The following is a 16,258-nucleotide window of genomic DNA, read 5'->3' on the forward strand; positions in this document are numbered from 1 at the left end:
CTCAATTAAGATTCTTTGAGGGCATCCACCCTGCCCTTCAAGCTCTCTTTGGCAAGACATGTCCCGTACCTGATTCATGATATATCTTCTGTTAGTGAGGATGAAGTCGATTTCATTAGTTGTTAATCCATTTGGGCTCTTCCATGTCCACTTTCTGTTCACCCTTTTCTTGAAAAAAAGTGTTTTACTGACATTCCTCTAGATTCTGCAAATTCCACAAGTCTTTCCCCTCTTTCATTTCTTTCACCAATTCCAAAATTTACTATAGTTCCCCGTTCTACGCTGTTTTGTCTCTTTCCAACCTTAGCATTGAATTCCCTATAATGATAGTGTAGTGAATTTTCTGTTCATCCAGAAGACTCAATTTTGGTGTGCATTTCTTCAATCTCTTCATCATCATGGCTTGACGTTGGTGCATAAATCATCATAACCTTTAGCTTATACTTCTTTGTATTACGTGAGAGGATACAAAAATCGGACACAACCCTGCACGCATTCCAATGCTGGGACTTATGGCAGTTCGATAATACTACAGTCCTTTCTACAGACTACCAGTACAACAAAAGAAAATTTAAGGAAGCATTCTTTATAAAAATGTTTGAGGCCACTTCTCTAAACAGAAAACAAGGGGGTTGAATTTAACCAACAATACCCTAATATATTTAAAAAGACAACAGAAGACAACCTGAAAAAACAAGAAAACTCCAAATACCAGAAGAACACCCTTATCTCAACCCCTACCTCCAGAAATAGTCAGTACATCTGAGGACGATGTTGACCAAGAGACTACAATTCACCAAAAAAATCACTGGATCCAGGATATCTTAATTGGCATCCTGCTATTGGACAATTAATTAGATAACTTCAGGTACAAATGAAATGTTGATGGTGCCTCTTGCCAGAATGTACAGTTTGAACTAATGAAACATTTGGCAAGTAGGAGGCTGGCAAAGTAAGAAATTCTGATAGACTTTTATTTAAAATTATTCAAATGGATAGAATAGGTAAAAACTAATAATATACACTGATGAGCCAAAACATTATGACCAGCGAGTCATTATGCAAATCAAAGCAACTACAGGTGAACTACAGCACGGGTTGGGACATGGTATAAAAAACACCCGATACTGAGCTCCGTTAATCAGTGTTACTCTTGTTCTTCAGATGGGAAAGGCTGATTTAATTCACTGATTTACTGTAAATTTAAAGTCACAGAGGGGAGACCAAAAAATATCACACGGGGGGCTGATAGACCTGGGGTCGCTTCTGGTTGGAGAAATAACTACCACTTCATATTTTCTCGCAAAACAACCAAGTGTTCCATGGGACCTAAGAAAGGAAGATACCCACAAATAGATGATTTTTCTACATTTCTGAATATTTAAACAAGATATGTACAAAATCTGATATCGCTGAACTCATTTGATATTAAGAGTAGGAGAGCTGCAGCCTTCTTAACTGCAGGTTCAATTTTTTTTTAACAAGTATAGACCAGACTATGAAAAATTCTACCCCACGAGCCTTGAACAATCTCTCCAGGGCCAAATTGATTGACAAGGTTCTCTTCATATACTGCCTTCTATTGTGTCTGAGCAGAATTGCAGACCATTTAAGTTTTAACTGTAACTAGTGACTCTTTTCAACATTGACTTGAACTTATTAACAGGAGAGATTGATTCTACAGGGATGGAATACACTTAATGAACATTTGTGCATACAGGAGCGATATTATGAGGAGCTCACTAACTTCCCAGTTAGCTTTCAAGAGGCTCTTACCCATGGATCTTTGCGACACAAAGTGATGCACAGGTCTAGCTCTGCCTACTATTTCACATCAAGGAAGATGTAGTCCTGTGAGTAATTTATTGTTAATTTATATTAGAATCAGTTTCATAGGTTATTATTAAAGATGATAAAATGTAGTTTTTAGTACACTTTCATTTTGAACTATGTAAAAATGGTTAGGGCTAAAATATATTATTTGAATACCACTTGTCTCTGTGCAGTGGGTGTGGTTGTAGAATGGAGTGATTGTATAGTCGAGTTCTGTGATTGGGTGATTATTTGAAGGGTTTTGTTTCCGACTGTTTTGTGTTGTCAAAGATGGGGTGCTTAGCTTAGGTACGGTGTTTATCCCCCATCCAGCTGTTTTAAAATCGGAAAATTAGTTCCCAATTTTAAAACAGTGACAAGTGGGGGTGATAAATACCCTAAGAATGTCAACCTAGGAGGACAGGGGAAAACTGAGTGGCACTTGCCAATCATTGCCATCTTCCTGACTTTTAGTCGAAGTATGGAGTGGTACCGAAGGTCTAAATATTTACCACAGTCAGGTTAGTTACTGTTACGCCACCAATTAGGGATGGATTCAAGTGAAAAACAGTTTGTCCATAATTTTGTATACTATAAATAAATAAACATCACAATTTATCAGATTGGTCAAACATGGTTTACTACTCTTAATGAACCCATGCATGCCAGGATCTATTCAAGATACTTTTCTTGTTGAGATGGTCCTGAATTGCATCCTTAACCAGACTCTATGCTCTTCCCTACCAAAGAAATCAAAGAAAAAATGCGATGGTCATTTCACTAAAATCACAAATACTACAAAAAAAAAAAAAAAAAAAAAAATTTTTCCATATATGGAGTATTTTCTAGCATTAAAGAAAGTGAACTTGTAGAGTGTTATTTAAACATAGAAAAATACGACACAGGCAAATATTTTAGGTTCCCCGGTTTATTTTAAGACACTCGCATGAGTGAATAACAATGTGGGGCTATTTACACAGTAGTTATATACATTTGACATAAGTAAACAAATGTAGGTTCAATTTTTTTTATATGCATAATATATTCTTTTTCTTAATAAAGAAAAAAATCTCATAAAAAGTTGGACAAATTTCCTTTTTGCAGGCTGTTGTGGCACTCTTTTGTAAATTTTTTTTTTGGTAGTGATGTGGGGGAAATCAGGACAACAAAATCTAATTTTTAAATGCATATGTATTTTGGTGGAGAGGGCTGAGGGGGGGAATTAATGATGATGATGATGATAATGATAATAATAACAACGTGCTACAGCCCTAGAATGGAATGCAGCCCAAGAAAATCTACATTGTGTTGAATTCTTATATTTGCTATACTCATTCCAAACAAAGCTGCATGACATATTCACAAATTATGTGATGCAATTTTAAACTTTTTATAAGCATTCCTTGTAATGATTCATAGCAACACTTTTGAGTTCTCTAATATTACATAACCAGTCTCAACCCCACTAACTTTTGTATCTTACGCTGTATGCACATCAGGTTTCTTAATTTCATATAATAATACAATAAATAAACAATTGAGAAAAACTTTTCTGTTAAATACTAACACAGCACTGGTGTTAGTGTTTAATGAGTTTCTCTTACAAATTTCTTTTATAAGATTTTTTTTTTTAAATAATACTACACTGACAAGTCAACCACCATGAGTTAGGGAACAATTGAAAATCTCAGAGGGAAGCAGAGAATTTATTTGACTAATACCCAGAATAACCTTTGAGAGCTGATTAAACCTACTTTAAACAAGTAAGAATATAAATATGAATTATTATAAAGAAGTCTGTGTGGAACAGGAATAAAGGCACTTGCTTATTCAATATTTATTATCTCTTGGAACATATCTGTAAAAGAGGTTCTTTGTATCTGCATTTTGTAGATGTAACTAACACTACAGATGAGTGACTGCTCCAGTATTGCCTGCTTTGATTTTTTATATGATGATTATTTGAATTTAGGTTACATTTACAAATATGTATCCATGGAGACCTTCCAGGTGTATGCTGTTACTGTCTGTTGTGCTAAGAACTAGCATGGACCCTGGGAGTGGGGACCATCCTCACCAGCCTTCCCTTAAATGGGCTCAGTGCAACCCCCCAATTCCTGGCTAAAGTTGTTGTTGTTGTTAGAGGTTTTACGATGCAATGGCAGCTAAAGGCCATTATGCGGCAAACAATGGTAGGACCTGGCTAAAGTATAGGCATTATTCCTGTACCACACTGGCTACTTATGTGGTACCATTTAGAAGCTATATGAAAATTTTAATTTATACAATACTATCTTTTTTACGATACAATTAGTTTTTCTAAACCAGCACTAGTGAAATTTTTCTTAATAATATTTTCACAAAAGAATAACAAAATATCAATTTTCAACACAATTACACATTTATATCCATTCACTGTTTATAACTTGAAACAGATCAAAGTGAATTTCATGTTGAAAAGTATGGACTTCATTTATTAGCATGCAATGCCAATTTTATCAATTCTTGAACGCATCTGAATATCAAACTAATATATACAGTATGAAACAATGTCAGGACAAGTCAACTAGTGTTAATCATAATCATGTTTAACAGTTTTTTTTATTATTATTATCATCAAATATGAAAATACTAAACAGTTGGTTTATAATATAAGCCATATTCACAAAATGCTTCTGGCAGTCTTATAATCAGCTTCTTCATTAACAACAGACCACAATAAATGGTGAGACAGAGGAACTTACCTTTTATGAAAGCTCATATATTCCAACTCAAATCAGATCATTTTCATAAAAAAAAAAAAAAAACTGTTGCATGGCATTTGTTTGAACCCTGCTCTCCCCAAAATGCTTTATAACATTTTGGATGACCTATCCTTGCATTACATAATTTGTGAATATGCTAAATGGTACCTAAATTCTAAGTTTCAAATTGAAGCAAAAAATACTGTTTTATTGGTCATCCAATCATTATATATATATATATATACAGGAACAATATCCCAAACTGGCCTGTAAGTTTTATTAGGGGGATTGAATTAATAATTACTTAGGTTTTCACATTAGAAAATCTTGGATGAATAGTGCCAAATCAATGCATTTTTATTTGGGGCCACACTGTCTTCCTGGTAGAGCTTGACTGGTGTTGTACCACTGTGGTGTAGTACTATGAAAATTTGACAAGTGCAAAGTGTGTTGGTTGTCAGACGGCACCAGGGGTTTCCTCCACATCTCCGCACTGTGTACTCTGTTTGTGTAGCACAGTACCCTGTGTATGCCAGCATGAAATGAAAATTTGACAGTTGACTAAAAGAGAATGAAAAAATCTGCATAACTTTTGCTAATAACAATCAAATTCAATGGCCCAAAGGATAATAATCACACTTAGGAAGAAGCATTAAATACTTTTCTACTTTTTATGATATACAGGTTTGAATAAAAATAGCTCTCACTTTATCAACAGGAGATATACTTTATGGAGTTTGACTGACACTAATAAACATTCATTTAGTGAACAATTACAAAAAGACCACCGGAGAAATTGAGAAAGAAAGATAATCATGACAAGAAAGAAAGAAAGATAATAATAATGCAGCTTTCTCATTACTCAGTTCTTGCGAGAAATGAGCAAATGAGAATTACTTTTTTTTTTGAAAACCCCAAACACAAGAGGTATTAGAACTTATAGTACTTAGTACTGTGCAGGGGTCGGAGGTTGAGAAGATGAAAGAAGATATTTGTTGACATTAGACTTGAACTTCCGTAGATTGTAATTTTCAGGAAATATGCATGAAGGAAGGTTGTTCCAGAAAACGGAAGCTGAATGAATAAATGAGGAAGACAGTAAGCTGGATAGTAAAAGGATGATGACTGGTTGTGGCACATGTTTGGACTGCTTTAGACAGCAAGAATTATAGAAGCCAATTCAGAAGAACAGTGCTCATGGAAAGTATCTATAGAAAAGGTATGCAGCAGAAACAGAACATCTATGAGATGGAGAGTGACTATTAGAGATGAGTCATTAATTAACCAAACTGACTGCTTTTGAATGGAACTCAGAAGCCTGAGAGAGGTTTTGGGGGACTGCCTCAGATATGGGAACAATATTCCATGGTAGGGCGGAGTTGCAATTTGTATAGAGCGAACAGCTGTTTGGAAGAAAAGTAATGCCAAGAGAAAACCCAATTTTTTGATGCAGAGGAAGCAATATATGTAATGTACTTCTGCCAAGAGAGATCAGAAGTCTAAAAAGAAAGTAGATTACTGAAAATAATGTATGAAAACTATACATGATACAGTAATCATGTATATTTTTAATCTGGAAGTTGATGCTAATGTTTTTTTTTTGGGGGGGGGGATTTTAAGCATATGATTTATTTAAAAATGTGGAAAACATAGAGGGTGTTTAAAACAGTATTTAAAATCTGGACTACCCAGTGCAATTCAAATTTTTACAAAAAATTTTTCTTTTCTTTTGAAACACTACATTTAGGCACAGGTGGACTTCGAAAATAATTCACTGTACTGAATTTTTTGCCAAAAAGGATTAATAATATGGTAAGTTAACTGGGACCTAAAAACACTTTTAATTATAGTGAAAATTCTGTTAAAATGACATTCATTGCAATGAGATTTTACTGTATGTGAAATGTATTTGTGATAATTCACACCATGTGATTTATGATCTAAAAAAGGCAACCTCCAAGTCCTGAAATTACCAGCTGCTTTTGGGACTTTGTACCTGTATATAAATTTATCCTAAAGACTGGCACATCAATAGCATATGCAGAATTAAGTTACTATACATTATATTGGTTTATAAAAATGAAATAATAATTACATTGCATGTTTTTACTGAAAATGTAAGAAGCAGTGAGGAATACTGGATAACCCGTGTTCAGATGATCTGCTCATTAGAATGACTGATCTGGTTGATAATGACAATAAACAATTGTGCCTAATGTTATTTAGCCACAAAACCTATAAAAGTACAGAGGGACTGTTGAACACTTGAGTCATATAAAAAGTCGTGGTGTTCTTTCCTTGTTATAAGTTAATGAAACTGGAAGTAACTAACAATTCAATACCACAGTTCCCCTTCTTCAGTGAGTATCAAAATTCCATAGAAAAACATGTCTTTTTTTTAAATTTATTTTTCACCATCACCAAGATCACCAGAACTATTAGTTCAATAAATGAACATAGTTTCAGCTTCATCCTGTACAATCTTCAACTTGCAAGGTATTGAACGTTGTAACTGAATGTTGCCTTTTTGACATCACTGTTAATTACAAACTAAAAGGAGTTAGGTTCAGTTCTCTACGTATGTAAAAGAGGATGTAGGCCTTAGATTTTGACACTGTACTTTCATCTGTGACTGTCACTGTACTATCATTGAAATGATGCCAACAACCTAAATGTACATATATAAAAATAAAATACATCAGAAAGTGCACATATAATGCTGTTAAAAAAACTGCTAAAATAAATTTTATCATCCATTTTTGGCAATCAAACATCTTACTGATGAAGTATATTTACATGCATATATAAGATACTCTGAAAGTCATTTCAAAAGTTTTATGTACATTAAACTTTCACTGAAAATATGCTGATGTGATTGTTTGAAGTTAGGAGGTATTACTAGTTATGACACTGCTGGCAGCAATGTGGCAAGGGAGGATGACAAAGCCAAGTGGAGGCAAATACTGCTCATTAATCTGACAAGCCGTTGTTGTTGTCGTTGTCGTTATTTGGTTTTTAGGAGCATTAGCAACTAAGGCCATATTGCTCCGGGGATATGCAGTGGTCATTCCCTAGACTTTCCGCATCCTCCGTATTTGGTGGTCATGGGCTCGAACCCCGGTCTAATCAAGAACGTGTGCTACTCACTGCTGCTCCTGCCCACCTGGCTACAGAGGCACCAATCTGACAAGCATTGGCCTCATAAGGGCCTAGTGTAGGGGTTGGTAACTTGTGGCTTGCAAGCCACATGCGGCTCTTTGAATATGTAACTGGATGATCATATGTAACTGGATGATCAGCTCTTTAAATTTTAGCCCACATGAAGCACAATTTGAAATGGGGTTAGAGGACTTCAAATCAAGGACGTGGAGTGCAAGACTAAAGTGCCTTAAAACTGAAATTGAGTATTTGGAAAGGCAAAAGGTTGCCATTGCAATTCTACACAAATGGACGGCAACACGAGTTGAAAAAGCAAGACCAAATTCAAAATATATATATTTTTTTAATAAAACACCTTCCCACTCTATTCCATTTCCTAAAAAATTCTCCCCCCAGCTTGAGCTGGGGGGAGAATTTTTTAGGAAATGGAATATTTTTTAAGAGAATCCTAAGAGCCATACTTCAGCTTGAGCTGAGGTGTGGCTTTTCAGATTCTCTCTCTCTTTTTTTTTAATTAGATCAAAAATGGCTCCACTCAAAAAAAGGTTGCCGACCCCTGGCCTAGTGTATAATTACGGTTTGGTGAGGACTATTTTTTGATTCTTCCTCAAGTGTCAATTTTTTTTTTTGGGTATTGACTAGGAGTGTGCATATATTTGCATATAAACCATACTTGGGTATCTCTTTGCCCAAGTATGGTTTAGTTTTAGGAGAGTTAATAGTTATATATGATAAATTATAATTTAACAAAAACATCTGGGGATCTAGAAAGGTCATAATATTATCATTAGTAGAGGCATATGATGCAAGAAAACAAGCTTATACAGCATCAGCCAAAAAATAAAAAAACTATTGTAGCCTTTCCTCTTTAAAATAAATTTAAAGTATAGGTGGTGCAACAATATCTGCTATGAACAGCTTAATTAATTCTTAATTAATTCTTTGGCTCACAAGCTCTCTTTAGCCAAAAATTAGATAAAGATATTTCTCAAAATATGTTAAACTGTTTGCATTGGGTTCTATTTCAAAACACAGTTAAGAAACTAGAAGCCAAGTTTCTTAACTGATTTTCTTATATTAAAACAGATCTAAGGTGATAACTGTGAATGCAATAAAGGTGCAGGTTTTCAGAAAATTAAGTTACTTTAACTTTTATTTTTCACCAATATTTGTATACTTATACAAGGAAATATGCATTCAGCAATACACTAAAATTTACAAACACATTAAGGTGGTCACTAGGAATAAATTTCATTTTTGTTTTTTGAAACATGTTAGCTTTAAACCTTTGTTTCAGATTGTATATAAAGGAAAATGCTAATTTTGTTTAACATTTACATTTGCTGCATACAAATATTCCTTTTTCTTTTGTACAGGGTGTTCGTTTCAAAAGGTATTTGTATCAAGTACAATGCTACCAAAAAATAATTGTCGGTGCAACTGTGTGAGGGCACTAGTGAAGGGATTTTATGTAACTGGAGAAAGTGACAGTTGCACTTTAAGTATTCAGTTTGTCACAATCTGTGTTTGAAGTTGCACATGTCATTATTGGTGAATAAATGTCATGCCATGTACCATTGAGCAAGGTGTTTTTTTATAGTGAATGTCAGAAAAAAATTGTTGAAAAATTACCGAACACTAACCATCCATGCAAAGCTGCAATTTATAAGATAATAAAAAAGTTTTGCAAGTGTGGGTCAATTGGGAATAAAGAACATGAAACAAGGAGTGTTCCTACAGATGGCACCTCAGAAAGCATTAGACAAACAATTTTGCAATCTCCAAACAAATCTCTATGGGAATTCAGGATATCACTTGGTTCAGCTCATTTTGCTGTAAGAAAATACTTAAAACTTTTTTCACACTGAATCCACAATACGCAACGGTGCTTCGATTTCAGGATAATGTTAAAAGGTTATGGTACTGTGGCCGGTTTAAAACTTTAATTTCACTGTGAAGGTATTGATATTTTGAATAAAATTTATTTCATTGACAATGTGATTTCACCTTATTGGCTACATCAATAGCCATCAACAGAAATTTTGCCACAGGTACAAGATTTAGCAGAAGTGGAAGTGTTTTCTGGCAAAACAATTCCAAGAACTCCACCACCTAAGGGTTCTGTGTCATCGTCATCGTCTCTCTTGGGCCTGCCTTAGGCTTCACAATCAACTCCTAAGGATATGCAATCAAAAAGTGGTGAAATGGCCAAATCTAAAAAGAGGAAAGCAAGATCAAGCAATAGCCCCAAAAAAGATAAGTCCTATATATATCCTAATAAATAAATTGGAGGTGTATACAAGAAGAAAAGAGGCAATCATAGCAAGGAAAGATCAAAACACATAGAATTTGAGCATGTAAAGGAAATTAGAGAATGTTTAAAAGCCTATTTGTTTGATAAATATAGTCGAATCACAATGGCCGTAATGAAGATAATTTTGGAAATGTGGGACATTTTAGAAACCAAAGCAATTGATGTGTACATGGAGAACTTGCTGTTAAAGGAGAGATTGGAGAAAAGTGCATGTGAAGTGAAAAGTTATTGTACACAAAGCACCAAAGGAATAAAGAAAACTCCAAAAATTATTCTGATAAATGGTGCAAATGAGAGATTTAAAACAAGTGAGGAAGTGAAAAAGGAATTGTTAAAGGAGGTGAAACCGTTACTGAAAGACGTAAAGGTTAAAAATATAAGAACTGTCAGAGATTGTGGAGGCCAAGGGAGATGATGACATTAACAGAATCAGGGTTGCAAGAAGTTGGTTTAAAGTTCAGTGTTCTGAGAACAATTCATCCTCGAATGGTGTTATTTGACATTGAAAAGGACATGAATCAAGAAGAATTTATGGAGCAATTGTGGATAAAAAACTGTAAAGATAATGGAATTTCTAAAAAAGTGTTTAAAGAAAATGTTGAGATTGTGTCAGTAAATAAATCTATAACTAACCTTAGGCAATGGGTCAAGTGGGTGCTGGAAGTCTGATCAAAAGTCTGAAAGATCATAGGTAAAGGAACGAGATTATTTGCCTCTTGGATGGCATATTAAGTGTCGAGAAATATATTCTGTAGTACAATACTATAAATCTCTGAGTTACAGACATATTTCAAGTACTGTCAAAGAACTGTTATTAGTGGTCACTGTGCAGAAGCAGGCCACTCATATAGGGGATGTTCTCGGAAAAATGAGACACCAGTTTGTAATAATTGTAAGATAAAAAGAAGGGAGATGAACCATGTCACAGTTGACAAGGTATGTCAGGAGTATGTAAGAGCATTGGAGCAATATAAATTGAAAATAAATTATGGCTAGTGAATTACGAGTAGTACAGTTAAATGCACAAAGATCGAAAGCTGTTGCTGCACAACTGGCATACGAAATGGAAAGAAAAAATTTTGGTATTGCATTAGTCCGAGAACCTTATGAGGTGTTGGGTGGTGTAAGGGGATACCTGATAAGTTATCGTGTGATATAGGAAGGGAAACATCCAAAGACTTCAACCATAGTAAGAAATGTAAGACTAGTATAGTTATTAAGTTGACTCATCTTTCTGTGATAGTATTGTCTGTTGTGAGTTTATTGGGAGTTTTAGAGTAATATATTTTGTCTCCTTATACTTCCCACCCTCCGAGGATATAGAAGTACATTTAAATAAATTAGAAAGGGTATGTCACGTTGTTTAGCCTAATAATTTGATTGTTGCTCTTGACTCAAATTCGAAATCCCTGCTCTGGGGTGGAAGGAAGTCTGAGAGAGGTGAATTCTTGAGGATTTTCTTTCTGCCTCAGGATTGGTGGTGATGAATGTGCCAGGACACTGGCCTACATACTCAACTATACACAGGGAGTCTTTCATAGATTTTACTATGAGTACAATCTCTACTTATAGTAGAGTTCATAACTGGAGAGTTATAGAAGACTTGACAACTAGTGATCACAATGCTATTCTTTTTGAGATTGGTAGCATTGTAGCAGAAGAAATTGAGAAGGAAATGGAAACAGCAGTAAACAGCTTCGGAGATATTGTGTCTCCTTGTCAAACTCCTTTCTCGATTTTAAATTTCCTACTGTCTTTGTCTAGTCTAATAAAGGAGGTAGCACTCTCATATATTTTCTTCAAAATCATAATATATGGGGTATCTATGCTTTGTCTTTCCAGTGCCCGAAACATTGCCTTATGCTGTATGGAGTTAAATGCCTTTTCATAATCCACAAATGCCAGGCATAATGGTGTTTTATATTCATTTGCTTTCTCCATTAGCTGTGATATTACGTGAAGGTGATCCATAGTTGAGAATCCTGTCCTAAAGCCAGCTTTAGGACAGGAATTAGTAAAATTAGTCATTAGTAATTGCAGAAGTTTCAACATCTCGACCAGCTGGGTCCATGTAACTAAAAAACTGAATCCAGCTGGAGTTATAAACATTAAAATCACCAAGGAAAATTGTATTGAAGAAAATCAAGTTTCAAAGAAAGGAAGTCAAAGAGTTCAAGTGATTAGTAAAATTGGGAGATCGATAGAGGCTAAAGATGAATTTGACAGAGAGAGAGAGAGAGAATGGAAATCATTGAGATTGAAACTGAGAACTCCGAGCGCCATCTCCAATTTAGGGATGGTTAAGAAGACAGTGATTACTATAAGGAAAGTGATCATGATATTATGCTGAACTGAATCATGTTGATCTGGTGAAAATTTGTATAGTATTTTTATTATTTCTATTACTTTTTATTTTCTGTATTTACAATAATTATAATATACAGTAAGACCGCCCCCCCCCCCCCGTATCCACAGGGGATACATTCCAAGACCTGGATGGCTGAAACCGCAGATATAAGCGAACACCTGCTGACCCCATATATAATGTGATTTTCTTGTACATACATATGTATAATAAAGTTTAATTGATAAATTAAACACACATTAAGACATTACCAACAATAAATACAGTAATAATAAAGTACAGCAGACTTTATTTACCGGGATTGGATTAACCAGGATACTTCAAGACTCCAAATTTAAAAAAAACAACAACAACCAGAAATCATAAAATTCAAGTACAGTAATACCCTGACTTACGCGAACTCGGAGTTACGCGGTTCTTGATTTTTTCGTTTGGCAACGCTGCCGCCCACTATCTTCAAGGTCGTTTTTCATATGTTATCGATATACGGTGCGACGGCGGAGAATGAGAGCGAAAGATGAACAAAATTCAACTTTGCTGCTTTTATGTTTTTTATATCAGTGAAGGGGAGACACATTTCACCATAATAACGTAAAAACCAACACAATTCCAGCTATCGGTATAATCGCAAATGCAATTAGATCGAGTTTACTACCAGTTTATAACAGATTTCACTAGCAGAAACACAACTGGATTTTTATTGTTTTATGGTAGTAACCCCTAGAAATGTGAGGTGTTAATAGCGTATCTCTGCCTTTATGGTGTTGTTTATTCAGTTGCTACATGCGCGCAGCTTTGTTTATGCGTATCAAGCGTGCCTCCATCTCGTTTTGTAATTGTGCTTTATTCCCTAAAAATGAGTAAAATACTTAATTAAAAGGTGTGAAAAGGAAGCGTCCTGGTGAAGACACTGCAGATTCAGAGAGAGAAAAAGAAAAGCAATTATCGATAAACAGAGGCGGACTGGATCAAAAATTCTTACCCGGGAAAATTTATAGTGACCTCATACTATGGTTTATATGGCCAAAATCACACTGGCCCACCGGGGTTTCCCCGGTAAGTCCGCCTCTGTCGATAGAGAAAAAATATGAAATTGTGAAACGCTTTGAGCGAAATGAAAGACCATGTGATATTGCACGTGCTACAGGCCTAAATGAAGCAACGGCGAAAAGCACATGACAATTGCAAACTTGACAGGTTGAAAATTGAAAAGGGCTTAAAAATTTTAGAAAACATAGACTCCAACGAAGAACGCGTTATAGCTACAAAGCAAGGAATAAAAAAAATTATTAGCTTGCTACGAAGAAATTCTGCATGAAAAAAAGAACGCGCTGTGTCGTCAGACGAATTTGTTAGATTTTATGAAGCCATCGACATCGAAATAACTTTTTATGTAAGTCATTTGTTTTTTTAATACATATTTTGTATTAATATGTATAAAGAACTGCAATTTTATTAATATTTTTCTTCTAAACTAGTGTTTTTGTTAGTCCTTGGTCCCAATTAAGCAAAATTTATATGTATTTATATGCAAAGTTTTACCCCGACTTACGCGATTTTCATCGGACCCACCTATCGCGTAACTTCGGGGTATTACTGTAATAACTAGAGCAGATATTTTGCAAGTCGTAAATAAGCGACAAGAAACAGCATTATAAGTCATCATTGGGAGATTAGTGTACCTATTATCTTGCAATCCCCACTGTTGAGACCAAATATTTAGTTTGATTTAGTGAGGCGCGTTGATTGTTGTGTTCCGTCGCACCGCAAAAGGACAAATTTTGTTTTGTTATTTATGTCAGGGATGTCGGATGATGGGCAAACCCAAGAGTTGTGCTTTCAAATTAAACAAAAACTTGAAATTATTCAAAATTTTGAAAACGGTGCATCCATTAAATCTCTAAAGAACCATTATAATGTTGGTGACCAAACCATACATGACATCATAAAAAATAAAGGGAAGCATTGTATTGGACATGTGAGGAGTATGTGTTAAGTTTTTTTTTTTTTTTTCTGTGGTTAAACGCGGATCACTGAATCAGCGGATATGGGTGCACAACTGTATATGATATTATAGTGATCAGCGATCCCTTCAAAATATCAGTTAAATGGCAAAATTTATTTCTGGAAAGTTCTTATTTTACACTAAGTAAAAACCAATTTATAATATAATGAATTAATATGAAATCAAAAATAAAATGCAGTCCATTAAATGCATTAATACAATTCCATTAAAAGTTCCTAAATATTATTGTGGAAAACAATTGATGCTTACCTTCATGAGTTGCATAAGCAGTATAATGCCCTGAGCCAGCACTTAAAGAAAAAGAAAAGTAATAAAAACTTGATTAAGTGGTTATAATGTTTTAATTTAATGTTGATTAAATTTCAAAAGTAAACTAATCCAATTATTTTATGAATTGACATACATTAGAAGGCAAAGAATGTTTTAACCAGTTATGCTCCACTTTAGTATGGCCAGATTTTGACACAAAATATATTTGCTAGATGTTATCTTAATAACATGTGGCTGGGGATAAAGGTTGACTATGCTAGGATTGAAAGTCTTAGGAATAAAAATTTTTTTAAAATGAAAACAAAGTTTTCGTTTTAAAAAAAATAAATTCTTTCAACTCCTAAAAAGTAGATATTAGCGAACAAACTCTTGTACGTTATAGTCATTACTTTCAAGTCTTTCATATTTTAAAAAACTGTACCAAGGGTTGACTTTTTCATTGCATCTCTTTATTTATTTTGAACAATTTCAATAAGGCGTTTTAACTTTAAAATTGAAAAGGAATCGCTCTTTTCTGTTTAAAGAAATTTAAGTCCAGTTTGCAAACCAGTGAGTGCCTCCACGATAATAATCAACAAGTAAAGTTACAAGTTGTTTGTTATTGTTCTTACGGAAATCAAAGGATAATGCGTATCATGTAGGGCTTGCATAAAACCGAGAAATTTCAAAACCGAGTTTAACCGAAGTTTACTCTTAAAACCAATTTTCTCAGACTTAGGGAAAATAATTAAAAGCTTATAACAAAGGTATTTATTTAATCTTGGGTAGATTGTACAAATCGTAATCAAATCTTTTAAACAAAATCTATCACCTCTTATAGTAAAAAAATAAAAAAATTAAAATTCTCCAAAAAAGTAATCAGCTTGAGATTATACAAAATTACAAATTGTATTCAAATCCTTTGAATAAAAACTATCTTCTTGTATAGTAAACAAAAAAATAATAAGCCCTATAATAATAATAATAAATAAATAAAAATAATGTGGAAAAAAAAAACAGCTTGGGGAAAGTACTTTACTATTTATTGCTCAGCTTTTTTCTGAAAATGATCCTTTAAAAAACACAGTATATTAAGCATTTTTCCTGATAGATTTGACCTTATTTTTGTGTTAAAGAGACCAGTGATCAAAAACACTCTCTCAGATTGGACACTTGTTGGTTTAATGGTCAGCAGTGCTCTATAAACTTTCTCCAGCTTTTCACCTCTACTGCTAGTTGCCTCCAAAATTTTAAATTCTTTGCTGATTTCCAATTCACTGGGATATTTTGAAGGCTCTTCAGTTAATCTCTTTATTACGCTATCATACTCTCGCATGAGTGTATCTCCAACATCGGAACTAGACGAGTCTTCGTTTTCTTTTAAAAGAACAGTTCGTTTATTTTCAGTTTCTTCATTCAACGCTAAGACTCCTTCGGAATGTTTTGAAAATAATCTCTGATAAATCTCTTCAGCATGCTTTTTCAAAACTTGCTTACTTGGGAAATCAAAAGTTCTTGAACCTGAATCTTCTTTCCTAAACTTTTTGGGGTTGTGTAGATAGCTTATCAAAGCCACAGTTTGGCAATTT

The 16,258-nt window shown here is 34.2% G+C and overlaps 1 protein-coding gene across 2 annotated transcripts in view; it reads right to left on the reverse strand.

Moving 5' to 3' along the window:
- Positions 1 to 4,860: 4,860 nt before the first annotated feature.
- Positions 4,861 to 16,258, reverse strand: part of LOC150080666 (ubiquitin carboxyl-terminal hydrolase 3-like) — a 267,339-nt gene continuing 255,941 nt past the window's right edge. The window contains exons 14-15 of one of the 2 annotated variants that reach the window (XM_090381307.1): positions 14,670 to 14,710; positions 4,861 to 5,079 (exon numbers count right to left, since the gene is read on the reverse strand). In XM_090381307.1, coding sequence (XP_090237433.1) covers positions 4,874 to 5,079; positions 14,670 to 14,710 — 247 coding nt within the window. In that variant the 3' untranslated portion in view covers positions 4,861 to 4,873. Of the gene's footprint in view, positions 5,080 to 7,018; positions 7,225 to 14,669; positions 14,711 to 16,258 lie in introns of those variants that run through there. The other variant, XM_090381308.1, reaches the window with a different exon arrangement.

Source organism: Mastigoproctus giganteus, chromosome 9 (genome assembly GCF_048544385.1).
Source record: "Mastigoproctus giganteus isolate SK-2022 chromosome 9, ASM4854438v1, whole genome shotgun sequence".
Lineage (NCBI taxonomy): Eukaryota > Metazoa > Arthropoda > Arachnida > Uropygi > Thelyphonidae > Mastigoproctus > Mastigoproctus giganteus.